At 39.5% G+C, this 24,369-nt stretch overlaps 2 protein-coding genes across 2 annotated transcripts in view; one reads left to right on the top strand and one right to left on the bottom strand.

The window, feature by feature from the left end:
* The window catches only part of ctnna1 (catenin (cadherin-associated protein), alpha 1), a 155,318-nt gene that overhangs the window by 85,469 nt on the left and 45,480 nt on the right, over positions 1–24,369 (top strand). The window lies entirely within an intron of this gene.
* On the bottom strand, positions 3,351–5,787 carry lrrtm2 (leucine rich repeat transmembrane neuronal 2). Its single transcript, XM_048543293.2, has 2 exons — positions 5,288–5,787; positions 3,351–5,014 (listed from the first exon to the last, which is right to left on the bottom strand). Exons 1-2 carry the CDS (start codon positions 5,289–5,291, stop codon positions 3,462–3,464), a joined length of 1,557 nt encoding a protein of 518 aa, XP_048399250.1. The 5' UTR covers positions 5,292–5,787; the 3' UTR covers positions 3,351–3,461.

The raw sequence follows: 24,369 nt of genomic DNA on the forward strand, positions 1-24,369 counted from the left end.
TAAACTGATCTAACCCAATTTGGCAGCATTTGGTCCAGATCGTCTAAACTCTTCCTTCTCATATACCCATCCAGATGGCTTTTAAATGTTGTATTGTACCAGCCTTCACCATTTCCACTGGCAGCTCCTTCCAGAAACACAGAGCCCTCTGTGTGGAAAAAGTGGCCCATTAGGTCCCTTTTAAATCTTTCTCCTCTCACCTTAAACCTATGCTGTCTAATTTTGTACTCCCCCATTCTGGGAAAAAGATCATGGCTGTTCACCCTAGTCATGCTGCTTATTACTTTATTAACTATTAAAAGGCCAGCCTTCCACCACCGCTCCAGACGAAAAGCCCCAGCCAATCCACCCTGTTTATATAACGTAAATGCTCCAATTCTGGCAACATCCTTGAAAGGATTCAAAGAGATTTGCAAGTTTCACAACATGGTTCCTATAGCAGGAGACTAGAATTGAACATAGTATTCTAAAACTGGCCTCATCAGTGTCATATACATAACATCCTAACTCCTAGACTCAATGCATTGACCAATAAAAGCAAATGTGCCAAACACCTTTTTCAGCACCCTGTACACATGCCATTCCACTTTCAAGGAACTATACATAGCATCACTAGGTCTTTCTGTTCGGCAACACTGCCTAGGCCCTGTGATTAATTGCATAAACCCTGCCCTGTTTTGCCTTACAAAAATACAATACCTCACGTTCATCTAAATTAAACTTGCTCTGCCTCTCCTTGGTCCATTGGCCTACGCATTCGAGGTCCAGTTGTACTCTGAGACGGCCTTTTTTATGATCCACCACCCGAATTTGATGTCATCTGCAAACTTACTAACCTCCTATATTCACATCCAAATCATTTATATAAACAACAAAAAGCTGTAGACCCAGCAGCGATCCTTGTAGTTCAATGATGGTCACAAGGCCTCCAGTCTGAAAAACAGCCCTCTACCATCATCCTCTGTCTCCTAACTTAAAACCAATTCTGTTTCCATTTGGCTAGGTCTCCTGGATTTCACGTGATCTAATCTACTAATCAAAGTCTTATTGAACTCCTTGCTGAAGTCCATGTGGTTAGCATCTCCCACTTTTTCTCTTGAGAATCCAGTATTCTGCTAAATTACAGAGCATCATGTGCAATGTACTTTGATCAATCGGTGCATTTGTTACATTTCTGTTGATTCCAGAATCCTTGCTTCAGGATCTGTAGAAATTCAGTGTTAAGAATTTGGGGTAGGAAAGGAGAATTCTTGGTGAAGTTCCTGGTAATCTTCAATGAAAAGCCGCTTTGGATACTGAGATAACAAGGTGTAGAGCTGGATGAACACAGCAGGCCAAGCAGCATCAGAGGAGCAGGGAGGCGGGGATGAGCTGGACTGGTTTTTGGATATGGTCAGGAGATGAGATTTTGAAGCTTGTGAAGTCCACATTGATACCATTGGGCTGCAGGGTTCCCAAGTGGAATATGAGATGCTGTTCCCGCAACCTTTGGGTGGCATCGCTGTGGCACTGCAGGATGGACATGTCGCGCAAGGAGTGGGAAAGAACATTGAAATGGTTTGCAACTGGGAGGTGCAGTTGTTTGTCGCAAACCAAACGTAGATGTTCCACAAAGTGGTCCCCAAGCCTTTGCTTGGTTTCTCCAATGTGGATACTAATGCTTTGGATATTAAGATCAAATTACACAGAGGAGAGAATGCTGATTTGATTAATCGCACTGATCTAATGGGTTTTTCAGGTTTATGTTTTAAGCTGGGATTTAATTCATACCAAAGGCATAGAAATTAAACATTGGCTAGATTTCAGCATGGTTCTGTGAAATAAAGGACACTGTTTAGATGTGTTTCATGGTGTTGCTGTCTAAGACTATAAGATGTAGCAGAAATTAGACCTGTTTTCACCCATATATAAAAACATATTATAAGTACTAACCCAAAGGAGACAGGTATGCAGTTTATCATTGCCAATTCAGTACTTTGTTTTATATTACTTTATTTTTAAACTGCTTGCATAAAGGGGGCAGCATTGTACTACAAAGATATGGTTACTTTGAGTTTGAACCCTTGATTTAAAAACTAGTGGGCCTGTCTTTCTCATGGTTTTTATTTTCTTCCCTTCCCTATGTTCTTTGACTCTTGCTTGATGATACTTAATTCCTGCCTTTACACTGACGTTTGCTTGCATTGCTTTGATTCTATGCCCACTCTAGCTCATTACACCTTGAAACTGACTGTCACCGCAGTTGAACGCAGCAAGTGTAGCAGCTGATGAGATGGTTGAGCTGGGCTGGTGTTTCATAGAATTTCAAAGTGTCTTCCTCATCACCCCTCCCTTGACAACAGAAATTACATACCTTATAACGTTCTTTCCTGAGTGAGCAGCAGTAAGCGGCATTGATAAAATTGACATTCAATCAAAATTAAGAGGTTTTGATTGCATTATATTTCTGTAATGCATTCAGTTGTCACTCAAGGGCATGAACATATTTTTGTTTTCTTCTGTAATTTGACTGAAGTCCAAGTGGCAGCTCCTTTGTTGAATCAACCAGTTGAACATTGCTTTATGTATTTACTTCATGTAGTGTGCCATCTGGATATGGCAACAAATTGCTAACCTGCAGTTAAATGTCTTGAGTAACAATAGTTCTAACAATGAGAACTTCAAGAGGTTCTTCTAAAAATATGAACTACAGTTTGGATGGTTTTATAATCCCTGGGTCATTGTATTTAGCTTTATAACTTGTCTCATATTCAAGGTTGAGGAGAGCAAAATTATTGTATGACTAAGTTTCATGACTACTTCTATGAAAGCACAGCTAGCTGTTAGCCATGTTAATGTACCTTACTTAATTGTAAAGCTAGTTGATGAACTAAACAAGCAAAAGCTTCACTTACCCTGTCAGTACAGAGCACAAAAAATCTGTTTTACATTTTGACATCTCAAAAACAGTTGACCATTAATTCTTCTTGGTTTCTACCTTATGAAACAGAATGGACACGGTTTCAAACTGAACCTGTTATTTAATAAATTGTAGTAGCTGACTTATCTTTGTGTGGTGTGGATGATGCCAAGGACATTAGAAAGTTTAATCTTTTAGTGACAGACTGTCTGCATCAATTTACATGGCTAAGAAAATTTGATTTTCTTTTAACATGTTTTCAAGTATGTCTTTTAAAAACGCTGTATTGTGAAACAATTACTGAAGTAACTTCTTCCACCAACCAACTAATTATAACAAAAATAAATTTAAGTGTATGACATGAGCAAATTTAGGTTGAAAAATCTAAACTAACCTTCATTAATAGCATCAAGTACAATTTAGAGTAACAGAGCCAGTGCCAGAATTTTGGTAACTTTATTCTGCAAATAAAAAATATTAAAGTTCGATTCTGTAGTTAAAAGATTTTACTCACAGATTTCCCATTTCTTAAACTGAATGATGGTTACATGAGCTCAGAAATTTATACTTCACATTCTTTATAAGGCAGCTGCTGACACTTGCATTGTCCGTAACCATTTATGATCACCAGTGCGCCTTCCTCGTGGGTGGGCTCATATTCATTATAGGGTACTTGTGTGGATAAATCTGCCATGGGTTGCCTGGCTTGGTGGCGAATTTGCCTCCGGTGTTGCATCATGGAGCAATGCCTTATGCGTCTTAGAGTAGGGGGGCAGCATTTCCGTGATATATACACCACTAGGATAATGAGAAAAAAAGAGAACAATAGAGCCATTGTTCCAGTTATTATCCTGTGAGTAAAGAGAGTGTTATCAGGCTCAAGGAAGTCTTCAGTAGTTGTTTCTATAGTGGGATTTTCAGTATCCTCTGTACTGGAGCCAGTCGACATTAATTCTGTTGCATATTCAGTGGATTCTGATAGCTGTGTAGAGTCTGTATAGCCAGTAGTTATTTGTGTGGTGGTTGCTGAAAGATTACTGCAGATTTGAAATCCATGAACAGCATCTAAGATGTCCTCGCCTTGTGTGTGCTGTGGGCTAGCACAAACCATTGAATTCTCCCATCGACCTTGGAAACTGCTTAGCCAGGAGGCCAGGGCACAAATATTTTTGTTACAAACCCACATGTTACCAGAAAGACCAATGTGAGTTAAAGATTTCCATGAATTAACAATCTGGGCACTCAGTGTGGTAAGCTTATTTGAATCCATCAGAAGTATCTTTAGGTTTGGCATTGTTAAGAAAACATTAGGCTCAATTGTTCTAATCTCATTTCCAGTTACATCAAGCTTTTCCAGTGTGTCCCAAGTCCATTCCATTCCACATAGCAGGATGCTAATTTTGTTCCACTGTAAAAATAGTGTTTGGAGACTGATTAGCCGAGGGAAATGAGCAAAATTAATCTTTGTCAGTTGGTTGTGCTCTAGGTGAAGCTCCTTGAGTTTGATTAATCCTGCAAAACCATTACGAGCTAGGCTTCGCAAACGATTGTTGCTTATATCCAAAAACTCTAAGCTTTGGCAGTCCCAGAAAACCCTGACAGGAATGGTCCTTAGTGAATTTGAACGTAGATGCAGTGTTTGAAGTTTACGTAAGCTATGGAATTGCTCTGGTTGCAGAGAAGTAATTTGATTAAATGATAGGTCCAGATTCTGCAAGTTAATCAGTTGGCTGAATGTAGTATTTGCCAGTCGCACAATCCTGTTGTAGCTGAGGATTAATTCTTTGAGTTTATATAGTCCTTGGAAGGCATCCACTTGAATAACAGAAATCTGGTTGTGATCTAAATAGAGCCATGTAAGTTGGCTGAATTTTGTAAACTGATCATTTTGCAGTTCAACGAAAGTATTGTGCCTGAGCGACAAGCCAATAGACCCGTGGGAGACATTATCGGGTACTCCTTGAAAACCTTGGGAATCGCAATAAAAGAACAGCTCCTCGCATCTGCATTTTTGTGGACATGCTGTGCCTGAGGCAGGCAGCATTTTCAACAGCATGCTCATCACACACACTGCCACCGTTGTTGGCCCCCCCAATGGCCACTTCGAATGCAAACCTGTAGGTGGCAATCAAATGAAATTCATTTAGGTTTCCAGCCTGAACAGTACATCGTATATGGTGATTTAGGTGCTTCATACCCCTCCCCCACAAAAGCTCTGTAGCTAATGATCATAGAATTGTCAGATGTGATCTTGTTTTTAAATCTGAGAATCGTTCTGTGCTTTCGACACACAAAGTAATTTGCTGCTCCTTCCCCCTTCATCCCCCCCAAACCCCTGTGTCTCCCTTCCTGTCTTATGAAATGGGATTTTCAAAAACAAACACTTACCCATTCTTTTCTGCACATTGGAGACTGCATTCAACTATCCTTCTGTTCAGACTCCTCGAGCAGTGAGCTGGAAAGAAGTTCCAATGGAAGAGGCAGATTTTGAAAAGATGCGAAACAAAAAGGATTTCTGTTTCCTTTCACACAAGACAATGGCGAGTATTCCAGTTGAAAGCAAAAGGAAAAATGCCGTAACAAATCTTCACCTATCGCAGCTGTAACATTTCCTCCCAACGCTTTGCCCTTGCCCTGCTTTGATTTCCACAGGCGTAGAACTATAGAATTTTTTCTCGAGAATGAATGAAAACACACATTTTCTTTACCTGCCCGTTCAATTGACTAGTTGAAGCCCAAACCTTTGCCTGCACAGCTGGTGGTCCTATCCTTAACTTGTTGATGTTAATGAAGTACTTGTACAGAGACTAGCTAGCAGTGTGAACACGTTGACTGAAAGCTCCTTTGGAAAGGAGAACTGTGCTGGTACTGCAAGAGCGCAGACTTGCAGATTGGTGGCAGGCTGGCGTAAGCTTGTGACGTGCAATGTTTTTGGGCTTTTCAGTGGCATGATGATGAGCTTCATGCTGCATGCAGTCTGCAAATTGGATGAAACAGACATTGAAGCATTGAAAATGACTAATAAATAAAAGGGGAAGTATTGGATATAATATTTGTCTAGAGTTGTCTATCAATACAATAATGTAGCAGATTATTTATTGTTGTGCTAAATTCCTGTCTAGTTTTTAAATAAAATCTATAGTAAGCAAATAGCTTTCAGGTATAAGTCCCCTGACCTGAATATAAAATTGAATAGAAGTTTACTTATACAATTTGCCTCCTTATTTTTTAGGATGCAGAAACACTCCTGAATAAAATTTCTCATTTTGTCTGATTTCATGGAAATAGTAATTTTCTATTATTAGTACATATCAATTTTAAAAATTTGAAAATATTATGGCAAAACGGCTGTGTATGACTTTGACTTTTTAAGCTATAGATTAATTTTGTATATTAATTTGTTTTATAGAAATACTTGTGTTCACCAGCATATTTGTATGCTTTGGCTAGTTTTATATTGGAACTTAACAGTATTTAGATGATTAAATACGCTGGCAAAGAAATGAGATTATGTGCATTTTTTAAATTTTTCACTGCCATCCCGTTTCTAAATCCTTGCAATGGTGTTACTTGCAATGGTATTATACTTAATGATGTATGATCTGTGCATACTGTTTACCAGGGTAAACATAGTCGTGTGCGTAATGGCACTCAAACATAATCTTGCCTTCTCTGATATTTGCAAGTTCACTTTCAGCAAAGGCCGCTGCATAGTTATCAGGAACTCCACGATATTTATCATTTTTCTCTAACGTCCCTAACCCAAGGTATTAAAGTCTTTGGGATGTTGATGCTGCATCCTTGCTGGCCTCAACTGACTTGTAACAAACCAGAGACTGAATTTAATTTTCTATTCTGAGCTACATCATGAATAAACTAGATGAACTAAACAATTAATATTCAAAACCCTGGTTCAGGAGCACTCATTGACCAAACTTGTCAAATGTTTTTGTTGTAGTTTTCTCCTAATTTCTTCCAAATTGATTCAAAATCTATGCATGTTTGATTATTGGCCTTCTCATTTTGCCATAAGAACGTAGAAAGTTTATGTCACACGTGAAGGCCACTAAGCTCATAGTGCAAGAAACAAGTTATAAGACACTGTCAGTCTTAGTTTCAACTTCCAACTTTCCCTAGGAACCTGTGGAGTTTTGCTTTCCCAAGTGGTCTGTCATGTCAAAAGATCCTTGTCAAAAATGTTTTAAAATCCATATAAACTATTTCAAAATGTGCTACAATCAGTTTACTGCACTCAATGCTCACAATATAGTTTCCTCTACATTGGGGGAGACAAAATGCAGACTATTTCCTTTGCAGAACATCTATATTCTGTCTGCCAAAATGATCGCGTTTATTTTCGCCTGTTACTTCAACACACCACTCTGTTCTCTGGCCAGTATCTCTCTCTCTCGAGCTTGATGCAGTGAAGCTCTGCAGAAGCTGGAAGAACAGCATCTCATTTTGGACATCCTGCAACCTTTAGGGCTGTATCAAATTCAATAATTTTAGAGAACTGAGCACCTTCTCCTGTGTCCTTACCCCTCCCTCCACACACCAGGCCTTCTTGTCGTGGAAGCTGCAATCCTTGTGGTCCCCATTGGCAGCTTTGATTCTCCCCGTTGCATATCCTTTGTCTGCCCAACTATTTTTCTACTCTCTCCGATCGCTTCGCGCCCCCCCCCCCCCACCAAAAAGAAATCCATCTTCAGGGTATATACCTATCTTTTCCTAGCTGCAGTTAGTTTTGAAGAAAGGCCACTTGATCCAGAACGCTAACTCTTACTGTCTACAGGTGCTGTCAGACCTACTAAGGTTTCTGTTTTAGTTTTTTTGGTATTGTGAATAACATTTATCTTACAACTAACGCCACAAACAAAATAATCTAGTCATTTGTCTCTATCATTGGTCTATCCTTGCTGTATCCAAATTAGCTACAGTCTTTCCTCACCTAGCAACACTTAATTAGCTAGCTGTTGGGAACATTTGGATGTCTTGAGAATCTGTGAATGGCACCATATAAAAAGAAAGTTCTCCTATTAACTGTAGAAATCACATTTTGAATGCAGGAAACTAAAGATTTCACGACAATGATCTCTAGAAATTTTGCCAACACCTCTGATTTAAAAAGTAACCATACAGTTTTGCTTTGTTTAATTCATGTCTCAATCTGATAAAGGATGTTCTTTAGTGATTAATATTGCTTATTCAGTTTCTTGAGAGTTTCAAAAAGAATTTCATTGGACATAAGAGTTCATGCCTAAGTATTTTACAAAATTTACCATTGGTGATTCATATTATGATCCAGTTTAGGGGCACTGTGGCTACAACTAAGACAAGGATGTGGTTGTTCAGTCAGGTATGAATTAACACAAAAAGAAATTTTAAGTGACTGCACAAGTTGTAGAACTATCACAGCTAAACAGATTATTTGCAATCATATTGGAAAGAAGGATTGGTGCGCATTGTCATCTTGGCTTTACTGCAGAACCTTGGAGAAATTCATGAGAGAATATCAGGCAAAGGTTTATCATACTCCATTGACTCCTGAGAAAATTCTAAGTTCCTCGAGCAAATTGTCACTTGAGAATATTCAGTGAGATTTAGGAATGATGAAGTCTGTCAATGGAAACTGCAAGTTGAGTCTTTAGTTAGCCTTTCTAGTAATCAGAACTGACACACCTTTAAAAGCAGAGATTTACGATGAACGTTCATCAGTTCAAATTCTTCCCACTATTTTTCTGTCTTTGCTACCTAGTTTTTGCATGTTAACAAAATTTTTGGCCTTTATTTCAGAATTCCAGGATTAACAGTGTTTTGCTTTTTATTTTACTGCTAAGTATTGAGTTGATTCCCATGCCAATTCTCAACATTTATCTAATGAATATGATGAAGCAGTTAAGCATGTTCAAGGATTTTAGGTACAGTAAACTCAATTTGCACTCATTTGCGACAGACATTTTGGATACATAATTTTAAAGAAAACTCATCATTGGAGATGCTGCACGAACAGTATGCCTTACTCGAGTTGCGTGTTGAATATTTGAAGTAAACCCAGCACAAAATTGTTTCTAAGATAATAAAGTGTGAAGCTGGATGAACACAGCAAGCCAAGCAGCATCTTAGGAGCACAAAAGCTGATGTTTCGGGCCTAGACCCTTCATCAGAGAGGGGGATGGGGTGAGGGTCCTGAAATAAATAGGGAGGCGGGGGGGGAGGCGGCGGACCAAAGATGAATAGAGGAGAAGACAGGTGGAGAGGACAGCATAGGTGGGGAGATAGGGGATAGGTCAGTCCGGGGAGGACGGACAGGTTAAGGAAGTTGGATGAGGTTAGTAGGTAGGAAATGGAGGTGCGGCTTGAGGAGGGGATAAGTGAGAGGAAGAACAGGTTAGGGAGGTGGGGTCAAGCAGGGCTGGTTTTGGGATGCAGTGGGGGGAGGGGATGAGCAGGGCTGGTTTTGGGATGCAGTGGGCAAGGGGAGATTTTGAAGCTTGTGAAGTCCACATTGATACCATTGGACTGCAGGGTTCCCAAGCCGAATATGAGTTGCTGTTCCTGCAACCTTCGGGTGGCATCATTATGGCACTGCAGGAGGCCCAGGATGGACATGTCGTCTAAGGAATGGGAGGGGGTGTTAAAGTGGTTCGCGACTGGGAGGTGCAATTGTTTGTTGCGAACCGAGCGGTTCCATCCTGGGCCTCCTGCAGTGCCATAATGATGCCACCCGAAGGTTGCAGGAATGCAACTCATAGTCTGCTTGGGAACCCTGCAGCCCAATGGCATCAATGTGGATTTCACAAGCTTCAAAACCTCCCCTCCCCCCACTGCATCCCAAAACCAGCCCAGCTTGCCCCCACCTCCCTCACCTGTTCTTCCTCTTACCTATCCCCTCCTCCCACCTCAAGCCGCACCTCCATTTCCTACCTACTAACCTCATCCCGCCTCCTTGACCTGTCCGTCCTCCCCAGACTGATCTATCCCCTCCCCACCTATACTGCCCTCTCCACCTATCTTCTCCTCTACCCATCTTCGGTCCGCCTCCCCCTCTCTCCCTATTTATTTCAGAACCCTGTCCCCATCCCTGTCTGTGAAGGGTCTAGGCCCAAAATGTCAGCTTTTGTGCTCCTAAGAAGCTGCTTGGCCTGCTGTGTTCATCCAGTTTCACACTTTTGTTATCTTGGATTCTCCAGCATCTGCAGTTCCCATTATCTCTGATCACAAAATTGTTTCTATACTGCGCAGTACTTTTGGATGCAAAAGGCCAAATACTAGACTTGCATTAAGTAGCCCTGGTAAAATTTGGTAGTATTGCTAACAGTGCAAGTAATATCAGTGTTAAAATAGTAGCACTGTAACACTAATGAAATGTTGCTGAGGATAGCACGCACAACCCAGATACTAAAATGAAATGTGAGAAGGTATTTGCAGCATTACTGGTAACTACACTGACAAATGATAGTATGGGCACTTAATTTTATAAACTTATTTTACGTTGAAATTGTAACTAGATCTTGGAGATCCAGTTAAAAATACTAATTGGCTATTGAATAATTTTACTTACACTTTTAAGCCATGGAATATTTTGTAATTTTCCATCTGCACATATGTTGGTGGTTTTTCAATTTCTTGAATATGCATATACTGTCGCAAACCAGGTGTCTCAGCATTTGCCATCTTTTGGCATCAACACATATTTGTGCCTGGATGCAATTTCTTAAATTATCAGATCTAAAATGCAAGCTCAGTGAAGGGACACATGGACAATTTACACTGGTTGCTGTCATTGACTGGTTGTACAAGTCTCTTTGCAAGTTGCACTCCTATGTCATCTTCATATCAAAAGGTCATATTCAAATACTGCGAAATCTCAGAGGCTAAATCTTTCCTTTTGACCCAGATTCCCAATCCATTTGATGGCCCTAATTTGCAGTTTCCCTGAATGGTTTCCCTTTGTAATCCAATTTTGAAGTTCGAAAGTTACAACCATTTTGCGAAAATAGTGAGTGTTTGTATTTATTCATTTTTTGGGGTGTGTGTGTTGCTGGCTGGCAAGCCTTTATTGCCTGTCCCTAGTTGCCCTTGCAAAGGTGGTGGTGAGCTGTCTTCTTGAATTGCTGCAGTCCACCTGCTGTGAGTGGACTCGGTGCCATTGTGCAGGAAATCCCAGGTTTTTGACCCAGCAATGGTGAAGGAATGGTGAATATATTTGAGTCAGTATGGTGAGTGGCTTGGAGGGCAAATTGTAGGTGCTGGTGTTCCCTTTTGGCTGCTGCCTTTGTTCTTCTGGATGGAAGTTGTTGTGGATTTGGAATGTGCTGTCTGAGGATCCTTGCATTTCTGCAGCGCATCTTTATGTAGCCGTATGTACTATGAGTTTGGTGATGGAGAGAGTAGATGCTTGTGGATGCAGTGCCAATCAAGTGAACTGTTTTGTCCAGAATCGTGTCAATCATCTTGTGTTGAGCTGCAGCCTTCCTGGCAAATGGGGAGTGTTTCATCATACTCCTGACATATACTTTGTAGATGGTAGACAGGCTTTGGCAAGTCAGTTGCCACACTATTTCAAGTCTCTGACCTGCCATTGCTGCCACTGCATTTTATGGGTGTACTGCCGTTATAACTTGGTCAGAGCTCTACAGCAGGCTCATGCTTTCAAAATATCAGCACATGACCGCACTTGGGAACCTCTGCTCTCATTCTTTCTTCTAAGCAAACTTTATACGTGCAAGTTTCTTAAGTTTTTTTTTATTTTATCGAAAGATAAATGTTGACCCTGTTCTCTGTTGTTATATTTTGAAGGCTTTTTTTTAATGGGGTTGTTTTGATAACTAATGTATGATTAGAGGAGGCAATAATTGTCTGTGACAAATTCCCTGCGCATCTAATTTTTGTTCTGCCAACAATGAATGTAAATTATGTCTGAATATGATGCATCTAATTTGCATGTGTGGTTGCTGTAAAGTTGCAGGGCCTTTTCAGTTCTTCGTGGCTTTACAAATCTCTCATATCCGCAGTAATAGTAGTCAAATCTGAGTCGTCCTAATCTAAGGTTTCAGTTCATCCTAGCTATAACTTTTGAAACATTTGCTGATCCTCAAATTATTTACAAAATCTTCACATGAAATAATTCAATATTTTTGTAGAATCAATATTGTCTGTTTTTATTTGTAAAATTCACAAAGCCTCCGGTTTAATCATTAAGGTGGAATCCATGAGCTCATTTGCTTGCTGTTTCTCTCTTCCTCTTTGCAATCTCATTAACTGGCTTTAATCCTTCCTTTTCTCTCACCTACCCATTCTATCCTGTCCTTTCTCATGCCTGCCCTCGCTCACCGTCCTTGTTGGTTCGTTCGCTCACTCACCCGACCTCCTCATTCTCTCTGCGACTTAAGAAATAAAACTAAACTAATCAAAAATATGGTATGACACTTAAGCTGGTTTTAATATTGTGTATTCTCATAGTAAAGACCATTTCAGCTTAATTTTTCAAACCTGTTACTTTGCAAGTTTAGGTTGTGGAACTATATCATTTAACACAACTTAAGCTGGAAAATGAGGTTTGGAGGCAGAAAGATCAGAGACGCAATCCTCAGTCCCCTTCTCAATCTTTTTTTTCCATTTTGGAGGCTTTTTTTGCGCTTGGTTCCTCAAGCACAGTCAAAGCCAATTTTATGGCAGTACAAACAGCTTGGTTGTTCAGGATGTGAGAAAGATAAGAGAAGGAATAGTGACAGGAGAATCATTAGTTAGGTGAATAGACATGCACTTTTGTGGCAGTAAATGTGGCTCCTGGATTGTATGTTGCTTTCTTGTGCCAAAATTGAAGATGTTAGAGCGGTCGCGGGGAGTGGTGAACTGCCAGAGGTTCTGTCCACATTCTTACCAATGACTCGGGTAAGAAGAGGGGTAAGGTTCCACCATCAGGATTGGGAGAAATAAGAAGAAAATTATTAAGCAAGACCTCAAGGGTATTCCAGTGCCACATGCAAGTGAGCACAGCAATGAAATGATAAATGTATGGCTGGAAAAAATAGTTGCAAGAGTATGGGTTTTCGATTCCCGGCATTGGTTTTTAGATTAAGGAAAGCTGGGCTTTTACAAACCAGACAGGTTGCACTTGAATAGAGTTGGGATTGAGTTTCCTGTTGGGTGATTTTGCTAGTGCTGTTGGTGGGGATGGGTTAAATTAACTCCACAGCTGCGTGGGAATTAGAAGGAATATTAGAAAGGCATAGCAGGAAACAGATTTACTTAGGGACAGAGAGGATAAGTATATAGAGTAGTCAGTGAGTGAAGTTGGTGAGGGAATAAATAAAGCCTAAATTAGGATTATGCTGCATATGTTTGAATGGAGTATTTTAAATAAAGTTTGTTAATAGATAAGAACAAAAGGTAATCTAGAGCAAGGACAGTTAACTGCAGAAGCGTTGACTTCAATGAGCAAGGAAACAGTTGGGCCAGACAGGCTGGAACAAGTGTTGTTGGGAACAGCTCTCAACAAACGTGGGTTACTTTCAAAGAGGAAATGATTAGGATACAGGCGAGGCATGTTCCTTCTAAAAAGGTGGACAAACCACAGGATGAAAAAGGAGTTGGAAATCAAAGAAATAATATGTGCTTGTGTCAGGTCAAGCACACGTTCAGAGGATTCTGAGGGAAGGTTAAAAAGTATTTTAAAGAGAAGTTGCATTGTGGGAATGGACTTGTGACCAAGAATCCGAAAGTCATCGTTGAGCACAGATGTAGTAAAAAGAGGAATATGATTGATTATTAACCAAAAGAGGGACTTGCATATGCAGGGAAAAATGGAAAAGAAAACAAAATAGGTGCAAGAGTAGGCCATTTAGCTTTTTGAGCCTGGACGACGCATCTGTCATTACCAAGGAGATAAAAGCCACCCAGGCCATACTGACAAAGAAAACTGTATTAGTAGAAAAATTCAGAATTGTTTAGATGGGCTAGTAATACTTAAAATTGACAAAGCACTGGGGCAAGATAAGACCCTAAGACCATAGGAGTGGAAGTAAGGCCATTTTGCCCATTGAGTTCACCTTGCCATTTAATCATGGCTGATGGGCATTTCAACTCCACTTTCCTGCACTCTCCCCATAGCCCTTGATTCCTTGTGAGATCAAGAATTTATCGATCTTTGCCTTGAAGACATTTAACGTCCCAGCCTCCACTTCCCTCCGTGGCAATGAATTCCACATGCCCACCACTCTCTGGCTGAAGAAATGTCTCCTCATTTCCGTTTTTAAATTTACTCCCTCTAGTTCTAAGGCTGTGCCCACTGGTGCTAGTCTTCCCGCCTAACGGAAACAACTTCCCAGCGTCCACCCTTTCTAAGCCATGAAATGCATCCAAAGATATTGAAGAAACTGAATGGGAATTGCAGGGGCACTGGCCATAATCTTTTAATCTTTCCTAGACTCAGGAGCTGCATGAGGTCTGGGAATGCAGACGTATAGCCCTTCTTCAAAAAGATTGTAAGTCAGTTTGAGCGCAGTAGTGAGGTAGCTTCTAGAATGTTAAGAGATTGCATCAGTAGCCACATGGAGTAAGGTGAGTTGTGTCAAAAGGGCCAGCATGGATTTCTGAAGGGACTGCTGTGTTCAACTAACTTACTGGTGTTTTTTTGAAGTTGTAGTGGGAGACATTGATGAGGGTGACGACGATGTGTTGTACTTGGAGTTTCAAAAAAACAGTTGGTACAGTGTCACACAAGACTTGAGAGAAATTTTATAGTTCATGGGCTAAACCGGATGATTACCGTGTGTAGCAAAGTGGGATCACATTCCAAAAGGGCATAAATGTTTTGGTGATTTGGGCAACTAAGTGTGATGTACTATAGAACTGTAGGAAATAAGAGCAGGAGGAAGCCATTCAGCCCTTCAAGCCTGCTCTGCCATTCATCACAATCATGGCTGGCCATCCAACTCAATAGCCCAATCCTGTTTTCACCCCATAACCTTTGATCCCAGTCACCCCAAGTGCTACATCTAGCCACCTCTTGCATGCATTCAATGTTTTGAATTCAACTATTTCCTGTGGTAATGAATTCCACAGGCTTGCCGCTCTTTGGGTGAAAAAATGTCCCCTCATCTCTGTCCTAAATGGTCTACCCCAAATTCTCAGACTGTGACCCCCTGGTTCTGGACACGCCCACCATCAAGAACATTCTCCCTGCATTTACCCTCTCTACCCCGTTAGAATTTTCTAAGTCTCTGAGATCCTCTCCTCTTTCATTTGAACTCCAGTGCAAACAATCCTAACCTAGTCAATTTCTCCCTCCATATGTTAGTCCAACCATCCCTGGAATCAGCCTGATAAATCTTCACTGCACTCCCTTGAGAGCAAGAGCTTCCTTCTTCCAGAAAGGAGACCAAAACTGCACACGGTATTCTTGGTGTGGCCGAACCAAGGCCCTCAATGACTGCAGCTACACATTCCTGCTCTTGTACTTGAAACTTCTCGCAATGAAGGCCACCGTACCATTTGCCCCCTTTACCACCTGCATGCTAATATATTTGGATAGAACATTGTAGATTGGAGCAGTGAATGAAGTGTTACAGCCTCTTAGAATTTTATTATTTGGGCATAGAACACAAAAGCGGCATTTACGCTGAATTATACAAGGGAACTTGTTAGATTTCATCTGGAGTATTTTGTACAATCCTAAGCATGATACTATAGGAAGGATGTGAACACATTGGAAAGTGTCAAAGAGACTGACACATAGTTAAAAGGATGAGGAACTTCAGTTACGAAGATAGGTGGGAGATTTGGGACTGTTCTCTTTTGAGAGAAGTAGACCAGGTGGCGATCTGATAGACATTCATACATGTGGATAGAATAGATGAGAAACTTTTCTTGCCCATAAGTGATTTGCATACTTGGCAAACATTTTACATGAGTGCTTAGGGTCAGAATTGTACTGCCTGGAAGTGTAGTGGAGGCAGGTACAATTGTGAGGCATTCAAGAGAACATGGATTATTAATCAAATAAAAATAAACGCATAAGGGTATGGGGGAAAGGCAGAAGAGTTCTAACGCTCAGATAGAGTGCTGGTATAGATATGATGGGAAAAATGGTTTCCTTCTGTCATTCTTTCATCTAATTTTACATCTTTTTGTACAGGCCAATGAAATGTACCACAATTGCATTGCTAATTTAATTCATAAGATCAATTTTAAGCACTTTTTAAATTTATTTTTTATGCCTTAATTTTAGACATTTCTTGGTCCTTGAATGCTGTACCCCATTGATGATTTCTTCTTTCAGACTTTGATATCAATAGAAACGGTGATGATCAATTCCTTTACTTTACTTATTTACTTTCCAAAGAGGAGGACAGAAGAATGAAGTCACCAGAGAGATCAATCTGAACCTTACTGTTCAGGAATGATCATCTTAATTCTTTTGTTTCTCTCTGTTAATTTTAAATAGGTTTTGTATCATGAGTTCCAAAATCAACCAAATCCTTTTGCAGTTGAGCAGAATTGGGTTGAAATTCTTAAATTTGTAATTGATTTTCATCACTTGTTCTTACAACTGGGGATATTTTGTGACTGCAATTTATTGGGATGCCATTGAACTCTGAACAATGTGAGCAAGACCAATTTGAAACTTCAATCACCTTCATAAATAACCAGGTAGGCAATGACCTAGTGTAATTATTACCTAGTAGTTAATCCAAATACCCAAATAGTGTTCTGCGGACTGGGTTGGAGTCCTGCCATGGCAGATGATGGAATTTGAATTCAGTAAGAATCTAGTGATGACCGTGAATCCATTGTAGATTGTTGGAAAAACCTATCTGGTTCACTAATGTTCTTTAAGGAAGGAAACTGCCACCCTTGCCTGGTCTGGCCTGCATGTGAGTCCAGACCCACAGTAATGTGGTTGACTCTTAACAAAATGAGCAATAAATGTTGGCCTGGCCAGTGAAATGACACCCTCATCTCGTGAATGAATAAAGGGGAAAAAAAAACAAGGATGAGTATCGTTGTAGGCTGGATATTTGTTTGCATTCAGTTTCCTAAGTTGTAATACTGATGTCTTTCTTCGTAAGTCTATATTCTTCCTTCTAATCTCTTCTCATCTGAAGAAATTTTCTGCCCTTTACCTCCCATCCATTTCAATGTAGGTATTTTTGATTCAGTAGTGTTACTTTATTGCTAAGAAAATCTGATGAGTGTAATTGGCAGTAGATTTTGAGTTCAGCCAAATGATGATCAATTTTAGTTGGAGTATCATATACTGAGATTGCAGTGAAACTTTTGAAATGAACCATCTCTGATCAAAACTGGAATTTCCAATTCTTAAGTACTATGTTGAGCCTAATTTCATGCTAATGATTGGAGCATATAATATTAAGTTTCTTTCAAACTGTTTCTTGCCATTGTTTGGTGTGAGAAGCTTTTTTAAGAAAATCCTAGGACCAAAGAAAAGGTTATTACCTTATATTTAAGGATCATTTTTTAAAATATTCTCTCTTTCAGTTTCCTTATCACAATGAGATTTAGATGGAAGAGAAAGCTGTTGATTCAGCAGCACTTGTTTAATAACATTTTACTTGCTATTGTTAGTGACTGGTCATGTTCTAATTTCTCTAAAACCACTTCACACAGAAAAATTGTGGTCAGAAAAGTCGAAAAGGAATTTTGAGTTTTTCTGGCGCCAGGATAATCAATGTTGCAGTGTTATGTTGCATGTGGGTCTGAGTATGTCTAAATCTTCGTTTTATGCTTGATCTGCATGAGTATTTTATCGACAAGGCCAGAATTTATTGTTCATCCCTAACTCCTCTTGAGAAACCAAGTTTTCCACGATTTCTGCAGCCTTTGGTTCACCCAGTTAACTGTAGAGTAGAATCATGGAATCACCACAATATGGAAAGAGGCCATTTGACCCATCAAGTCCACGCTGACCACCTGAAGAACATCCCACCCAGAACCCTCACGTCCATCACTACTTCCACCCCCCCCCCCCCCCCCCCCCCCCCACATCCTGTCTCCCCCACTGTACATTTGCCATGGTTAATTTGCCTAACCTGCACATCTTTGGACTGTGGAAGAAACTGAAAAACCCAGCGAAATTCATGTAGACACAGGGAAAGTATGCAAACATCCACGCAGATGGCCATCCAAGACTGTTATTGAACCCGGATGAAGTAGCTGTGCTAGCCACTGAGCCACCTATGAGGGAGGGGGAATCCAGGATATTTTTTTGGTGGCAATGAGGGAACAGTAGTATTTACAACCAGGAATGGTATCTGACTTGGATGATAACTTGCCGGTGATGGAATTCCATTCCTGATGTGGAATGCAAGTTTGTAAGGTGCTGTTTAGGGAATCTTGGAAGTTGCTGCAGTACATCCTGCAAATTATATACTCGACTGCTATTGTGCATCAGTGATGGGATGAGGGAATGCTTTAAGGTAGTAGGTAGAGTGCTTTGGAACTAATTCATCCAGCCAAATAGAAAATATTCCATTACTTTCCTACTATATTTGCTGTAGATGACAGCTTTAGAAGATCAGGTGGTGTATTATTTGATGCAGAATCTACAGCCTCTGACTACTTGTTATTTATCTGAGAGAGCACGTTAATTTTCTGGTCATTTTTTTAAGAAAAGGGCTGTTTGTTGAGTGCACCCTCATGGATGTAGTTGAACACCACAATATTAAACTGTTAATGTTTTTTATGACATCAGCTGCATCTATATCGCACAATGCTTTTCAGGCTGCATGTAGCCCTGTGTTATAGTTTCATCAAAATGGCACTTGATTTTTAGGTATGGCTGGTGCTGTTCCTCTCTTGTCTGGGGTTGATTCTCTGAGTACTGTTGGTGGCATGGGAGATGTTCTTCACCAAGGTTAAAGATCATGGTTGAATACAGTTATGCTGCAGATGGCCCACAGCAAAGGTGTTGCATCAATTTTGAATCTATCTAACTCCACATGGTGGTAATGTAGCACAACACAATGGATGATATAGTAAGAATTGCTGATGCTGGAGTCAGAAATAACACCGTGTGGAGCTGGAGGAACACAGCAGGACAGGCAGCATCAGAAGAGTAGGAAAGTTGATGTTTCGGGTCGGGGCCCTTCAGAATTTCTGAGGAAGGGTCCCAAACTGAAAAGTCAGCTTTCCTACTGTTCTGATGTTGCCTGTCCTGCTGTGGTGTTAACAATGAGTGATATCTTCAGTTTGAAAGCGTCAGTACCTTGTAATCTTTATTCAGACGGATGGCTGCAAAGTTCTGTATTGTCACTCCTACCAGATTCATCTAAGTTAGGTAGATTGGCGAGAAGGTTGAATAGGCTTTTTGACTTGCTTCCCTCAGCCAAGTTGATCTGTGGTGGTGTTTCTGAATCACTCTCAATGAGACAACTAAGACCCCTGGCTGCACTATGTCCTGTGCTCTCACTACCCTCTGTTTGCCTTTTGATTTGTATTCAACATGGAGCTACTGATGTGGGAGATCATATTCAACTAGCAGTTTGCACGTTCATATCTGATCGAAAGTCATTTGAATCCAGTCCAAATCTTTTGATCTAGGTTGGAAATTTTGAATCTTCATTGGATTCTCTATCTCTGACCCAGATTGGGCAAAATGTTGCTCACTTGTTTTTCTGGCTGAACTTTTGAGGCTGTAGTTTCGCAATCAAAGCAATCCGTGCAGTTGTCATTGGAGTAATTTGTTTCCAACCACCTGCAACCCCCTTTTTTTTTCCCTCCCCACCCCACCCTGTATTTAGACTTGTTATAGTCTGTGGTCCAAATTCCTTAAAACCATTTCAGTGTCGAGTGAAGCCAGGTGTGTAAGGCGTATAAAAAGGGATACGGTGCAAGGTGGGTGGGTGAGAGCTTAAGGTAACCTGGCAGGTGCCCTGGAGGTGGTGTCTGTTTAATAACTTCCCAGGAATTAGAGCAGGCTTTAATTTCTGCCATTAGCTGGACAACTGTTAAGGTTGTGGACTTGGCAGGTTTACAAATACTAGGTGTTGATGGAATGTTTATACTTGCAGACTAGGTTATGCAGGTAATCACGGGATTTCTCCTGGTCTGTTATTTTGCAATGTGTAAATGTATGGAAGAAAATAAATAATAATGACTTATTAATAATATGAAAACATGAAAAGCTTTTAATAGCTCATGGGTCTATCGACTCTTAACTTTTTTCACCTCTCTGCTTTCCTTACCAAGGAATTTTCACTTTAAAGGTTAATGTGAATGTTCGTTTTTTTGAAACTCCTTCAGCATAAAGCTCTGAATTTGTAAAACTACTGTTTTTTCAATGAAAGAACATTATTGTATATTACGTAAATAAGCCTAGCATTTTAAATCAATTACACAAAACACAACCCTTTTCCAATATCAAAGTGGGAATTGTGTTGCTATGCAACAGTTATGAAATTAATCTGCAAAATACTAATGAATGGCAAATAAATTTATTTTTTGAATGGCATAGTGTCTAAAACTGAAAAAAAAAATCATGTACTTTAATCAAATGTGGTCAACGTTCTTCATTTTTCTTCATTGTCAACATTTAGTGCACCTATATAAAGTTGATCTGTGGATTCTTAATTTTCTTTTCTCACTGACATAATCATTTTGCTTCTGTAATAAAGAACTATTTGCTTACATGGTATTTATATTATATTTGTATGAGCTGCACTCTATTGTGAAGCCCGGAGTTTTCATAGCACCTTGATGCTTCCTAGAGTTGCAGGATGTTACAGCATAGATAAGGTTTTTTGTATCCTTGTCACCTTTTTGCAAAAGCAATTTGACTCGTCCCACTCCCTGATCCTTTCTTTACTGACCTGAAGTTGTTTTATCTTCAGGCATTTCTTGATTCCTTTTTGAAATCCGCCCTGCCAGTCCAATCTGGACCCTAACCACACCCTGCGTGGGGGGGAAAATGGTTCTCCCCTTGCCACTTGTTTTTTTAACCAACCACTGTAAATTCTAAACCCTTCTGAACAAGATTCTGAACTCTTCCATCTGTTTAAACAGTTTTTCTTGATCTGTGATAACGCAGGAGCTGAAGGAACACAGCAGGCCAGGCAGTATCAGAGGAGCAGGAAAGTTAATGTTATCAGTCGGCCTGCTGTATTCCTCCAGCTCCACGCTGTTATCTCTGACTCCAACATTAGTAGTTTTTACTATCCTTTTCTTTGATTTGTGCTGTCTTATTTCCCTCTGTTGGACTGGCTAAGGAAACAAGGGAATATCTTTGAAATAGAAGCCGAGATTGTGAACTTTGGGCCTGCAGCAAATGATGAGAATGGTCCCATTCACGTTGACTCTTTCTTGTGTAGTGACCATATCTTTTCACTTCTGTTCACTTGATTGTTGACTGAAATTGTAAAGGACCTTTTCAAAAAAGCAATAATTGTGTAAAGACTTTTTGTACTTCTTAAAACCAATCAACTAATGATGCTTCTCAGTACAGTTTTTACTATTGTTTGTTCAACTGTTGGGTCAAGTTAAATTGCAAGTGAATTGGTATCAACCAGTGTGTATGAACTGAAGTCCAGCCAGCAACAAGTAGCTGATTGGTCTGTTGGTCTGGTGATCAGTTGTCAGTGTCAAGCGGAAGGATTTTGCCAGGAGGTACATAATTGGTTCCCAGGTGGCTGAATAGTTGTAGGTGTGAACACTGCAGTCAGAAGCCTTCGGACTTCCAGATTGGAAAGTGGTGTCCTTTTCTCTGCAGAATTAAAAACCTGAAGAAGGCCACTTTATTTTCTTTCTGCTGTAAGCAATACCTTTTAATCAATAAGTTAAAGTGATTATAATATGTGAAGCAGTTGCTGTGTGCTTCTTTCAAGGAAGTGAAAAATACCTGGAGAAAGGAGGAATCAACAAATAGCAAGCCCTAGTGAATCAAAGGGTCATCTCAGAGTACCCTATCGACTGGGATCATTGAGCTACCTTGTCATGTTTTCTGTCGACCCATAACACCAATTTTATTTTCTGTCTGCGTCTATTTGTATTTGTGTTCATGTGTGTGTTTATAAAGGATTACAGTTTTACCTAGTAGATTTATATGCCAATGGTTCATAATTGTTTACATGCAGATAAATTTTATTTGTATTTGTAATTATTAATAGTTCTTCTGAAGTACAAGAATCTTATCCGTGCTTTTTCAACCAGGGCCTAAAATCCCAGGTCATTTAGGGAATTTTGTATTCTGTTGCAAACTTTTGTGACAATTTCAGGAACAATGTGTCTGGATTCTCAGTGTACTACCTCAGTCAGAACACTTGATCACATTTGGTTTTGTTTTGTTTTGAGATTCCTCAAATGTTTATTTCACCATTTGCTGTTTTTCTTTTGCGTGTGAGTCAAAATTGACTATAATATGGCTGCTGAACAGTTAATTTCAAATATTTGTAAAATATCTCTTCAGAGTCTCGTGTATAAGCAATTCACTCAAACTTAATTTTATGGAATCTAAATTTTTCACTAGTACAGTCATAATGGGTGTAAGCATATCCTTGGATACAACATATTGGTTTGACTGTTTCAATTATTGTGATTTGGTCTCCCCAAGCTCTCTGACCAGTTTGCTTGTGGTCACAAATGCCGGAGTTGTTTTATTTGGTTAAAAGTCAGCTGCCTTGTTGACACTTCAGATATTAAAAACATCCAGTCTCTGCTTTTAGCTTAAAATGATGGCCCATAATAGTTACTGTTACACTATTGGTGGTTTGCAAGCCAAACACTTAATTTGTGTGTCTTCTTGCCAGTTATCAACATTTTAAATTAATCTGATTTTTATATGGCTGTCTTGAATTTCATATCTATAACAGAGTTTCAGAGTCTGCTAATGCATACCATGTGAGACACCCAGCCCTTTAAATTCCTACTTCGAATATAAGTATTCTTAACAGATTACCCAGTGGATGCAAGCACACTTTGGAAAACTATTACAAGTCACATGTTTTGGCAGTTGCAAACCATGTTGGCCATGTTTCGTGCATAGTTCAACACCTCATTCTGAGCATTTCTTGGAAATTTTCAAGGGAAATATATGCATGTTCTTTGCAAAAGAGAACAGGGTGTGCTTTTTTAGAAATTTGACATAAAATTATTCTTTCATCAGGGATGTATTCCTGCTTGCTCCTCCCTTTTAAAGTGTGCTTTTCACTATTAATGATGTAAAAGCTGATATGCTTTGACACTACTGCCACTAGGAGGAGCACAAGAATGACCCAGAAAGCTTTGCACAAGACCTTTCCTCCCTGCTTGTGGGCAGAAACAATTTCGCAAAAACATTTGCGTAATATAGAACTTGTTGGTAAAATTACAGTACACTTTTCTATGTCACAAATACAACTACTCATAATGTCGTTTAACTTGTTAAGTTTGTGACTTAAATGAAATATTCATTCTCCTCAAGTAAAACTGTGTGCAGTACTACATTCACATTGAATAAAACATGATAAAAATTATTTTAAATGTACTCCTGAGAAAGCCACATAAAGGAAATTGTGTACTTCATTTCATTTTAGTTGAGCACAATGCCAATTTTGACACAACCAATTTGAATCTCAAACAATGATGCTATGAACCATTAATGATTTTTGTCTGATTTTGATCAAAAATATTCCTAATCTACTTTCTTTATAATATTTTTGCCACATTCTTTGGTAGTTATTTTGATCAGCTAGTGAATAAACAAATTACCCAAAACTAAGCATGTGAATTAAGGTATGAAAATAACATTTCCAACCATGCAACAGTCATGTATAAAGGATTAAATACCAGTAGGGGCAGCATTAGTGTTTTGAGTTGTAGTGCTGTTTGGAATAGCAGAATACCATTTCATTTGATTATTAGTGTTTTTTTAATTGTCCCCTCCAATTCCTCAATATCCATCTTGGACATTACAATTTCTGCTTTTAATATTTACCAAATAGCCAAGTTCATTATTTCAAGAATCTCTTAAGACAAATATTATACTGATACAAATGAACTAGTCATAGACTTACCAGACCATAGGGCTGTTCTCTCATTAGCAAGAGATGGCTCATGGTGATCACTACACCTGTAGCAGGGGAGAGGTTGAGAAGGAGAATTTTGCATTGTAACCTCAGTTGATTTGGGAATTGGACTTGCTATTGGCATTACTCTCCATTACAAACCAGGTGTTTGAGCTAAACCAACCCCTGACCCAAATATTATCCTTTTAAAACTAATTTTCTTTTCACGTTTCAATTTAGACTGTGTGTCTTATGTTGGAAGGTTTTGTTCATATTTTAACTGTTTAGACATTGCTTGCACATAATGGCTGGCATAGCTTTTTATGTATGACAACGTTTTAAAGGACTTTGTACTTCTCAACTGGTTTCCAGTTCCCTAGCCTGATTTAAATGTTCGCATTCAGAACTAGTGATTTACAAACTATATTTGTGCTTACTTCTAAAGTTTTGAAGTTGATTGCATTTTCATGT

The sequence above is a fragment of the Stegostoma tigrinum genome, chromosome 13 (assembly GCF_030684315.1).
Source record: "Stegostoma tigrinum isolate sSteTig4 chromosome 13, sSteTig4.hap1, whole genome shotgun sequence".
In the NCBI taxonomy this organism is placed as follows: Eukaryota; Metazoa; Chordata; class Chondrichthyes; order Orectolobiformes; family Stegostomatidae; genus Stegostoma; species Stegostoma tigrinum.